At 37.2% G+C, this 12,600-nt stretch overlaps 2 protein-coding genes across 2 annotated transcripts; both read left to right on the top strand.

The window, feature by feature from the left end:
* The first annotated feature begins 465 nt into the window (after positions 1–465).
* LOC113509032 lies at positions 466–3,020 on the top strand. The gene is made up of 2 exons (XM_026892282.1): positions 466–813; positions 1,408–3,020. Exons 1-2 carry the CDS (start codon positions 591–593, stop codon positions 2,985–2,987), a joined length of 1,803 nt encoding a protein of 600 aa, XP_026748083.1. The 5' UTR covers positions 466–590; the 3' UTR covers positions 2,988–3,020.
* A 6,304-nt stretch (positions 3,021–9,324) lies between these two features.
* Positions 9,325–12,533, top strand: LOC113509031. Its single transcript, XM_026892281.1, has 4 exons — positions 9,325–9,630; positions 10,686–10,866; positions 11,526–11,717; positions 12,312–12,533. The coding sequence occupies exons 1-4, from the start codon at positions 9,447–9,449 to the stop codon at positions 12,478–12,480; spliced, it is 726 nt and encodes a 241-aa protein (XP_026748082.1). The 5' UTR covers positions 9,325–9,446; the 3' UTR covers positions 12,481–12,533.
* Positions 12,534–12,600: the final 67 nt, after the last annotated feature.

Raw genomic sequence — 12,600 nt, 5'->3', positions numbered from 1 at the left:
CCAGACCATGCGTTATGCGGTTAGATCATTCCGCCACCACTTCCGCCGTCCATCCGCTGGCATCCATTTTGTGGTGACCCCTGCTTGAGGTCACTGTCAACGTGGCTGACGTGATGCGAGCAATCCCTCAACACCCAGATGGCTGCTTTCCATCGCTCAATAAAATCAGTAAACCCGAAAAACATTAGCTTTTATAGTTTCTTTTCCAAAGTACTGTAGGTACTTCTTATCACCTGCTCAGAAATTAATTTTAAAGTTCATAATGTAGGCATGTCCTCCCATACAGTCCTTGACTAAATACTACCGATTTTAACGGCCCACTGATTAAAGATCTTTACAACTCCTCTGTTTTGGATCTGTGTTCACGTGGTGTCTATAAAAAGGACAAGGTTTTATCTCATAAAATTATCCAGCGAATGAAGAAAAAAAAACAGATTATAAACTAAACATGTCAAAACCCACCCTCCTTGAACCAAACAATATGGCTGCCAAAAAAAAACTCAAAACGTCACTTCAAAATTATTACGTAATAAAAACTTTACAAAAATGCCTCTCACATCGTCTATTGAATAAAATACCATGAAATACACATGCAAATCATGGATAAACCAAAAACACAACTAGTAAAGTCTAAATCTTCGAATAGTGCTATTACAACCAAGTCTGAACCGCGAAAACACAACAAGAAGAGCCGTAGCAATGGAGGGTTTCTGCCAGAGTACCAGCCGCTCTCGTTGAAGAAACGAGGGGTCTACGTCGAGAAAAAGCCGACGAAAATATCTATAAATGAACAACCGGATTTGAGTCCTGAAGGTAAGCTCTAATAACTAACTAATCTAGTCCATGTCTTAAGGTACCTACTTAAAGTGTCCAGAAATACGCGTGAGTAAACCGTTACATCATTTAATAATTAACATATATTTGTATAAAAAGACACTCCAAGATTATATACCTTTAGTTAACTACCTAAACAAATATATTTGTATGTCACAAATATATACACAAATAAGTACACAGGATTTAATCAGTGGCGGTGGTGAAATAAAATATTGAACTCAAGCCGTTTGAAATGCCTCATATTCTTTCTGTTAATAATTTTAAAGGTTTTAAAGGTCCTAAAGGTTCCTCTTGTTTGTAGAAATTTAGATAAAAATTACATTCTACGAGATTTTAGGATTCAATAAATATAAACAAATACTACACAATAGGAAGCACATAATAATACAAATATGTGTTTGTGTGACTACCTACATAGCTGTGTAGCTTAAAACTTACTTAGAGCGACAAGTTGCAATTCATTCCTGTCATTCATATTTGAGTTCTACTCCTAAACTTGCATGACTCCGCAATGTATTGCATCTCACGCGATATTTCCCCTCAAAATGACGGTATTTAATATTTTCCCAGTCATAAACAAGAAGCCGTCGAGTCCGCGTCCTATACCAAGACCGGGACGAAAGAGGTTCCTAGCCTCAGTCCTAACAATCCTCTCCCAGTCCACAACCGGAACCCAGTACCCAGACCACGATGACCCAGAACCAGTCAAGAAAATCGACAAAACGAAGAACAAGTTAAAGAAAAAGAAAGAAGAAGAGGCTATCCAAGAAGATTCGATAATAACTGCCTCTAGCTCGAAGAAGAAACAGAAATACCGCTCGAAAGTATTGAACGACCATAATAATGATTTTGAGCAACTTGTAATATTGAAATCTACCAAAGAGATCACACACACTCCCTCAAATTACTCCAATAAGAGCAATAATTTAAAAGAGCCCGAAAATATAAAATGGGCTGATATACTCCCGCCGCTCGTCAAGAATGGGAATCCAGATCATATCAATTTACCAGAAGACAATAGAAATTCGCAAGACAAGAAAGACGGGAGAGGTGGTCTCGTCGAGAAGGACCCGTCGACGATGGTCGCAGAAGTACCCAAGAAGGAGGAAAAGAAATTGTACAATTTCTTTGTCGATCTACTTGAAACCACCTTCTCAGTATACAATGTGAAAACGGAGTTCAACCCTCACCCAGTCTCAAGCGTAAACTCCTCAAAAGTCGCCCTAGAAATTGACGAATCAGTAGCCAAGAAACTAAACATACAAAAAATTAGGGACCATTCAGAGTGTTCTGATGATAAATGTTGCCCAAATCCCTCGAAACATGTTTACTGCATCAAGCCGGATGATAACGAAGTTTGGGACAGCAAACCAGGTCAGCAAAGCACCAAAAAACCGTCTTCAAAACGATCGCGACCCGTATCGCCGACGAAGTCGTTGAAAAAGAAAAGAAGACTACATTCCGAATCTTTTGACCAGAAGAAAACAAAACCTATCCCAATAACTACCAGTTTAACAATCCCAAACAAAAAGACCTTATTACGCAAAGACAGGAAGAAAACCTTCATTAATATGTTGAAAGATCAACTCAAAATGGAGGAATGCGTTTTTGAGGAGCCGCAGAACTTCTTCCAAGCATTGAAAGTGATAGCACGCAACAAGCGAAGATGTCAGAAATCAATACATTTTAACGAAACGATGAAAAAGTCCAGTGAAGGCGACGTCCATGTTTGCCAATTCAAACGACGCAGATTGCTCTCAGCTAGCACAAATAAATCATCCAAAAAATCTTATCGTCCGGAAAGTGAGTTTATGAGACCGATGAGATCATTCAACAATTCTGACATTACGTCAAGTACGAGAAAAAGGACCATAGCAATAACTGAAACGGAACATGAATTAGATCCATCACAGCATTCGTTAGAAGTCTACGGGTTCGATTACGAGTTGAACACACATAAACGTTTCAAACACGATTCGGTATTCGGTTATAACTCCTCAGTTTCCACTTATCATACTAATAGGGATTATTTTGCTAATGAAAGTTTGACTAAGTATAGCGATAGTGGAGCTAGCTCCCTCATGCAAAGCCCAAGTCACATCTCTGAGAAACATGGCTTGAGATCGCTTAGCAGGTTACTCGAGAAGTGAGAGATAGAAAACATAATAAAAATTGTAATATTTTGTTGTAGTTTTAATGAGAATAAACTCCGGTCAAGTGAAGCTTTGGTTTCGGGGGTAGTTGAGTAATAAACGCACTCTGCTCAGCGCTTTCCACGATCAAAATATGTGGACACGATTCAGATTGCCGGACATAAGGAATTCGATAAAAAGCTCTTTAGTCCGTCAGACTGATTTTCTAAAAATATTGGATACCTATTTGAAATAAGTCTCGTATGACGTCACTTACCAGTACGCTTTTTACTAGTAAGGGATGTTACAAGCCCTCACTTACCACACCCCACTAAGGGCCGATTTTTCAATCGTCAGATAACTCTTATTTGACGAATAAGTTTGACGTTTTGACAGCTTTTGTATAGAAAATATTATTATGTCAAACGGCCATATTTATTCCTCAGATAAAAGTTGTCTGGCGATTGAAAAATCGGGCCTAAATGAAATGAATAATACATATTCAATACTTTTGGGATACCTGCCCGACGGACTACTTAGATTTTTTTAGTCAAATTCTCTATTATTTTGAGAGTGTGTGCGATCATTAATTTCGATTGTATATCGCGATCACGATTGAACACGTAATAGTCTTAGTTTTCCCATGCTAATGACCATTGCACGTGGCATGTATGGGTTCGATCCCCGTATAGGGCAAGCATTTGTGTGATCAACGAATCTATTTTCTAAGTCTTCGTGTCTTGGTACCTATGATTTGAATGTTAGTAAAATCCTTGCGACCGCATTTTTTCTATCATAAAGCTACTATTGCTAAACTATAGGGCGCGGTTTCGAATCTCACCCATTTGCGAAATGATTATAAATGTTTGTGACATGCGTGGGTATTTTTTATCTAGCCCACTGTGTCCCCCTACTGGGCACAGGCCTCCACCAAATAATTCCTCGATTCCCTATCCTGGGCCACAGGAACTAACCCGCCATTCCTTTTATCTATTCAAGGAGGTTTCTCATTTATCTTAGCCAGCTCTGCTTAGTTTAGAACCAAATGGCCATGTTTTAAGATATTACTCTAATATTCACAGGACAGGTAGGCACAGAAGTATAAATGAAACAACAAAATACTTTTTATTATTTAATACATGAAAATTACAGCCATGAAAAATGTCGATATACCAATTATTATCATCTAACACAGAAATTTCAATTATATTTAATGCATATTAATACTACATCCCTTATTATAATATTGATAAATAGTTACTAAGATAAAAAACGTACAAAATTTCGTACAATTTATTTTTAGCTTTTTTTGGACTCCCGAAACGCAATTTCAAATTGCAATACAACCTATCTCTTTTTCTCCACCTTTAGATGACAAAGACGGCATGATTTAGCAAAGGACTCAGGACATCTTAAGATTATATTCCTGTATAAGTAGTAGTTATTGTCTAGAAAGAGAGGATTTTGCTTCGCATTGTAAATCAATAGATTTTAAAATTGGGTCTTTATAAGGTGTCAGCTTTTAAAGTGAGCATATTTTCTTTGGACTCAATGAATAACTATTGCACGCACTTCCTTATTTTTTAGGCTTACAGCCAAATGACAATTGGCTGAATAGGTTCCGACCTTAGCTTGGCAAATGACTATATACTATGACTATATGTGCCAATACAATATGTCTACATTATTATTAAAACTACTAACTATATCACAAATGATAATAACAAAAATAAATATTCAATTAAATTAACAAAATAAATTAAACAACGTCAACCCGAAACGCTATCTTAAGGGTAGTCCAAATATTGGATAAGTATTATAAGTAACCGGTGATAGCTGATAGTGGCTACTGATTCTGTGATAGCCGAGTGGTTAGACTGCACGACTGTCAAGTCAAAGGTCTCGAGTTCGATCTCAAGGTACACACCGACTTTTTGAATGTTGTGTGCGTTTTAGAAATAAATATCACAGGTTTTGCGAGGCACGCAAAAATGTGAGCCTTGTTATCTCTCTCCAGTCGAGTTGGATTGTTAGGCTGTGAGAGTAACGGAATAGAGAGTGCAACTGTGTTAACACAAGCTTGTGCACAACAAAAAACGACCGAAGATACCCTCGCAATGATATTACTATGCTATCAGCTCTGGTGTATATAAAATGATTGCACGGTAGATGTCAAAACGCGTTTGCAGCCGCGCAGTAACCAAGCTTCAATTTCACCCAATGTTTGAACATACCTTTCCAAATCCCTGTATGAACCCGAATTTTATATCCCCACTACTACAGCCCCGTACACAGCCAATATCAATTGAGATCCGCGATCAAAAATCATGATCAGGCTTACATACTAAATGGATTGACCGTCAATCAACGATCAATCTGGATTGCGAAAGTGATAATGTGTACGCGGCAATTAAGTTTCTACTAAAATAATACACATCCCGTGATTTAACACTAATTTTCCTTCATCTGTTTTTAAAACAACACCAAGAACACTATTGTAAAGTTTGTACTAAAAAAATTAAAACTAAAATCACCCGTTAATTGCTACGTAAGACGAAACAAAAGTGTTTGAAAACATCCATTACAATCAATCAATCCCGGCAATTGCGATCCTCTGCTAGACATAACTCTCCACAAGGGTCCAGCTTGCACAACACCCGCTACCCTGCAGTCCACAGCCTCCTAGGTCTTCGGCCCATTGGACTGGAGGGCTGCCTACACTAATTTTCCCGATTCGCAGTCTCCGAGGCCCGAAAGTAGTAGGCAATATAGCCCGTAGGATTAGCAAGCTGAAGTTGCAATGGGCGGGCCACATAGAGCGACAATCGGACGGCCGTCGAGGCAGAAAAGCTTTGGAGTGGAGACCACGTACCACCAAGCGCAGCGTGGGACGACCACCTGCCAGATTGACGGACGACCTGGTTAAAGCCACTGGGTCTCATTGGATGCAGGTGGCAATGAACCGGTCGCGCTGGAGAGCGAACGGAGAGGCCTATGTCCAGCAGAGGACAGCTATAGGCTAAGATGATGAGACAATATAGACAAAAATACTTATAAATAATTCTTAAAATACAGTAATAAATATTGAAGTTTGATTAAATCTAATCATAGTGCACATCTACAATTGTTTGTGAATTTTATAAAATACTTATAAAAAGTTACTTGATTATATTATGTTAGCCAATATATATGAGAAGTGTGTTACAAATGCGCCATATTTGAAACTCCTGTTTCTCCAAAAAGATCCATCTCTAAAAAGGTTTTATCATCTAAAATGGTTAATACACATACTATTTCTGGTATATGTATCGCCTATGATACTCACACATAATGTGGTTGTCTAGTGGAAAAGAATTTCCAAATCAGTTCAGCAGATCTTGATGTTAACCCCCACAATGTCACAAATTCAGAAACTACCTTTTACATAATATTAATATAGATTGAATACTAGATGATCTCAACTTGTAACAATGTATTTTAAGTTATTAATTTTGATTCCAAGGAATTCCAGAGCACTTAGAAAGCTGTGAGGTTTAAGAAAAGCATGCTGTCTATAGATATTTTGTGTCGATCAAAAAGTGCTTTGTCATAGCCTATCTTGAATAAATAAAATTTGATTTTCAGTTCCAGATATGGCCAAACATTTCCATCACACATAATACAAAAATATTCAAAACTACATGATTAAGACACTTCTCTAAAGATTAAGTTTATTATAGTCATTAATTCATAAAAATATTAATCAATAAAAAATATTGAGTAAAATAAAATAGCTAAACGGCTAGTTTAATTCAACACTTCATTTTCAGGCGATTGAGAATTTCAACATCAAAATATGGTATAACCTCAAGTGATGCCGCATGTCTGAATGTGTGAGTGAACGTCAGTATGGCTATTTTCTTTGGCATAGCAACAATAACCTTGTGGTTATCATCCCCTTCAATGACATCAACTTGCAGGATCGGACAAGTTGATAATACAGGGCAGTCGGATCTCTCCATAAAATTATACTGTTTCACTGGTTCCTTGTTGAAAATATCAAATTCTCCACCAGAATACGGAGAGTAGTATATACGTAGGACCCCCCAGTTTGAACCCACAAAGTAGACGTCTCCGTACGGACGTATAGTGATTATATCCCGTAGTGGACCATCAGGAATGGTGTGGTTTAGTACATACATCCATTGGAAGTAGACGCGCCAGTCCAATTGCTCCAGAAAGTTGTAAATGTGGAGTTGATGCAACAAGTTGGAGTCTGGGCCTAGAGAACACTGGAACACCAACGCATCATCAATAACCGAATATATCTTGCGTTCAAATGTCAATATATTTAGCCGTCCATTACTAAATCCCATTGACATTATTCCATCTTCGGATTTCTTTATGAACTTAGCTTCAAGCTTTGTGCCTTCGAAGCTAGTTACAAATATTTCATCGTTCAGGTTCGCATGATACAGATAGTCTTCGGTCAGCGTATACAGTTTGACGTTATCAAATGTGGTGTTAGTATCATCAAAGTCAGTGAAGACAATTTTGCGTATCAAATACAAATGCAGATGAATGCTTAATATGATAATTACAGAGTCGTTTTCGGCGTATCTCGAATAATGGCCTCCGATAGGACTTCGCCGCCCCGGGCCAAGAGTGTCGACATCATAGTAAACTATTGAACCTTTTTTGTGCACACCTAACGTACCTCCACACAGAAGTTCGAAGTTTCGAATCTCTTCAGCCATGCACGACGCTGCAGCGAACTCATCAGATTCTTCGGAAGCATCGCCAATCTTACTCCAAAGTGTTAAAGATCGATAAATATTGTACCACAGTATTCCCGTCTTTGCTTTCCTCATGGCCGACATATATAAATCATTGAAATCGGCCTTGCAGTACCCCAGCCATACACGATCACAGCTAGTCAGATCATCTACAATTTGCTTCCAACGGGCGCATACAACGCGGCACCTCATCAAAGACTTCGCCGGCAGATGCCTAAAGATATTAATCAATATTTCTGAGGGCAAATCGCTCATGTGGCTAAATACATCGCTCAATTCACTACTTTCGCTTTTTTCAGTCATTTTTGTAGTTTTTTTTAAAGATTGGAATGGCTAGGGACTTATTTATAATGTTTACTTTAATTTCATGATGGTATTATTTAGGATAACTTCCCTTTCACACAGCAATACTGTTCGTTACTATACATTATTAGGTACACAAATCATTCGATTTTCGGTAGACTGACAACAAATTTCAAAGGCTTTTTTGTTGTCCTCTCGTAAAAGGTTACGTCAAAGTAGCTGTCAATTGAAAATCTAGTTGGGATTTTTCCCTGAAATTATTGACCTTCTATCAAAGAAGGTTATTTAATGCATGGCTTATTTCTGAAAAATTTCAATATATTTTCTTTAATTATTTATCCAGACTACTTTAGTAACTTACTAAAGTATCCTTTTATTGATTTCGAAATACTGTTATTGATTTATTACTTTCGTAGCAAAAAAATTGATATAAGGCCCAACTGACTACAGGTACCAAATTATAATCTATTATTTCTTTAGTGTTGATGAAATATGGTATTCATATTTTTAGCAGTACTACACACACAACACTGATAGCATTGTAGATGGCGTGATACAGGACCTCGCATATGTAGCGGATTAAGCCAGCGCGGCGCCTGAAGCCAGAAGGCAATTTGGTTTGCTATAATTTCTCAAAATTTCTCGTTGGATTTGCTGCGCTGTTCTACCAACCTGTGTGAAGTGCTGATTAAGTAGTACCAGCAAAAACTTACTAAAGCAGCGCTCGATTTTAAAAATATGGTACATTTTTTAATTACTTTTCGATAGGCGTTACAGCGCCGAGTGCTCCCTCCCTTCGCGGGGACCGTAGCATCTTGCTACGTGATCAATTCGGAATTCTACAACCTGCATACCAGATGGTTGTGGAATACGAAAAGCTTCTATTTTCATGACGCTCGGCTTCGGGTTAAAGTATTATTTTTTCTTCTACCCGCCGCTTGGCCATGTGGGCCAAGCGGCGTTATAAATTACTTCCATCCATACCAAATGGTTAAAATGTGTATAAAACACACTTTAAACTTTACAGTATTCTATTGATTTCATATTATTGAGGACAATATAACTAACGTTCTTACGAAAAAAATAAAATTGTGTGTATATATAAATATTTTATGTGTGGATACCCTCATTTTTTCGATCAAGTTGTAACAACACGAATGAAATGAGGCTCGATCATCATCATTTTCAAGTTAGTCTTCTTAATAATTTTTTTTTTGCATCCCAAAACTCCATCAGATCAGTGGTATGTAATCTATGGCAATTTCAAAATATTTTAACAATCTGTGCCAAGTTGTTGTCAGAAATTCAAAACAAGTTTGTTTGAAATCTGAAACGGCGATCTGTGAATTGTTAATGTTTTTCTATTTTAAATATCTTGATCACAAGGAGAATATTCAAAATGTCTGCTTTTAAACAGTTAAGAGATGTAAGTAATAACTTCGAGCAACAACTACGAAGTTTATCGACAGAGTTCTTTTCAGCTAAAATCGACGAACCGTTTGAAGAAGTTATATCACAAAAACTACGAGATCTAAACTTTCTTACGTCTAAACTGAGGCTTTTAAAAGCTAAACCTCTGTCAGGTATGTTTTTATTACAATTAAATAAGTAAAAATACTCTTTGAACAAAAACTGTGAGCTTGTTAAGTTCTTACCAAGTTAAAACTAGCGACATTCTTAATGCATTGAAATGCCACTTTAAGCGTAGTTTAGTCACTACACTACTAATGTTGTGAATTGAAAAGCCCTAAGCCTAAACAACCTGCAACACTTTCTTTTGAATTGTTATTTTTAATCGACTCCTGCACGGTATTGTGTCGCCGGTTCAAAACTCCTTGTGTTTATGATAATTAAAAAAGGCTTACTATTATTTTACACGACACCATTTACTCCGTGATTTCTGAGTCTGTTCAAATAATTTTTTGATCTCATAAAAATGTTATTGAGTTTGGACCAGGAGTTGTTATTTTATGAGTATTATTGTTCATTTGTTAATGAATTTCTTTAAAGGTTATATACTTTATGGGCTGTTAGTTGTATCTCTTTAGATTAGATTGACCTGTTGTAAAAAGTATCGTGCCAGAAAAAAAAAATCTCAAAACAATTTATTATTTTTTAATGTTATACTTATAATAGTTATAATGTCTTCTTCATTTGACAAATAATGTAGTAGCTCTAAATACATAAGAGCTTTATTAATTTACAAACAAATCATATATCATTTATTATTTTTAAGTTGTTGTATTATATAGTGGTTTCTTTGGCTTAAGCGAATGTTAGACATTGACAGACAGTCTGCCCGTGACCATGATACCTGCAAAGGTGTCGAAACGTCAGGAACTAAAATCAAACATTAAACCGCGATAAAATCCGTAAAAGTAGTTTCATTTCAATTGTTGTATTATTTAAATAAAGGCTTAGGCAGGTTTTTATAGTGTGAAACTGCTACTGGTCACTTTCGATTATTATAAATCTTAAGGATTAAGTTATATAAACCATGCTTTTTCCATCCACATTTACATTTAAATGTTAAATAAATATTTATAGAATATTCTATAAATATATAAATATTTATAGAATGTCATTTCTGTTCACAAAATCTTTTAAAAATCGCTTACTTATTAATGTCTATTTCCAGCATTACCACAAATAACAGAACAACCAAAATCAGAAGATCCCATCAAGGAATACGGAGAATTAGTACAATGGAAAGTTCTAGAACAATGTATAGTGAAATCGTTAACACAAGCGCACTCCGTCAAGGCTCTCATCACTACGCCAGACAGAGATTTAGATCCAGAACTCGTTGAGAGGAAAGAGTGAGTATTGTTTGTTTTCATTGTAACTATTGTGGGAATGAGTAATTATTAAATGATGATGACCCTGCTGCGTCACCTCATGATTAAGGACTCCGGTTTAGTCCGTCATTCGTCAGGAAATCCTGATAAATACTTATGAGTTTACCATTGCATCATTTAACAAAATATTGTTTAAGTTATAACTGGTGTGGACTATGGCTAAATTTTCTGCCTTCTTGACTTGCCTCCAATTTGGAGCCCATATCCTTACTATGCAACTTATACATAGCCTTCGGCCTAGCCATTTCCTAACTATGTTGGGGTTGGCTTCCAGTCTAGCCGTATTCAGATAAGTACAAAGAGCTGCTACCTACCTAGGCAACACAACACCCCATAGTAAGACTGGTTGTCAGATTTTCTAGCTTCTGACTACCTGTAACAAATGTCAATGATGTGTAAATATCAGCCGGGACCCACAATTTAACTTTCCTTCCTAAACACGGAGGAACTCGTTATGATAAAGATGGTCACCCATCTACGGACCAAAAGCGTCAAGCGTAGCTTAACCTACGATCGATTCACTTAGGCAGTTATAGCTATACATATATATCCTAACCTAACAAATTATAATTAAGACAGGCATTAAAACAAAATAAAGAAATAAAGTACCATATTTCTAGGAACATAATTCAGGGCCTCAAGGCTTACCGTAACACAGAATCTCAGCTTCGTGAGTTAGATGTGATACTACAAGAGAAAGAGAATGAATTGGCAGCGGTGCGAACGGTTTGGGACGCCGAGTTGCATCAGCTGAGGGAGCTGAGGGAGAAGGTGGATGGAGACGACTGTGAAGTCCAAGGTCCTCTGTATAAGTAAGTAGCAAAATTCCCTACAAAAATGTCCTTCGAAGTTAACGGTTTGTTGACAATTTTATGATTAACAATTTTTATAAACACCTCTGTGACCTCTAAGCCTGATTAGGCCGCGATATATAAAAAAACTGATTTTCGTAACATTTTGACCTCTGTTGTATTTTTTTTTGTCAGTACGATGTCAATGTCGATCTTTTACAACTTCACAATAACGCCTTTATAAACGAGTATTCAAAAGTTCACATCAACAGGGCCGGATCTTGGGGTCCAGGGGCCCCGAGGCAACAGGGAGTGGGGGCCCCCTTGGTTCGAGTTATTTTCATTCAGTGAAAAATATATCGAGCTTTTTTTTAGATGCATAGTGTCAACCATGTGGGCTTCTACCCCGTGGTTTCATATTTTTTTTATTTCGTCGGGCGTGCTGGGCCCCTGGTCATAGTGGGCCCCTAGGCACTGGCCTAATTAAAGTGCCTTATGGATAATACGGCACTGCACATCAATAGGATTTTTTCCCCAGATTGGTTTTCATGACTCGACTAACATACAAACCGGTACCTTCCCATACTTAATTATATATTATCTCTTCTTTTACAGAAAACTCCGTACCTTAGTCGACAAGTTAGAATTAATGCGTTGGCTAATAGGGCGCCTGGTGACGTCACGAGGTTCTTGTGATTGGCTCGCAGCACCAGACAGGACCGCGCGCTTGTTACGACTAGCGCGGACTCATAACACCGTGGATGCCTTTCTAGAAAGCTCTTAGTAATGTTGAATATGGGTCATTTATATTGAAATAAAACTACTTTTACAAATTTATTTTTAGTTTTATTTCAATGTTCATTCGTTCATTCGCGTAAACCTAAGAAACCAATATGGTCTTTTA

Source organism: Trichoplusia ni, chromosome 3 (genome assembly GCF_003590095.1).
Source record: "Trichoplusia ni isolate ovarian cell line Hi5 chromosome 3, tn1, whole genome shotgun sequence".
NCBI classification, from domain to species: Eukaryota; Metazoa; Arthropoda; class Insecta; order Lepidoptera; family Noctuidae; genus Trichoplusia; species Trichoplusia ni.
This window is presented reverse-complemented; position numbering and strand designations above follow the sequence as displayed.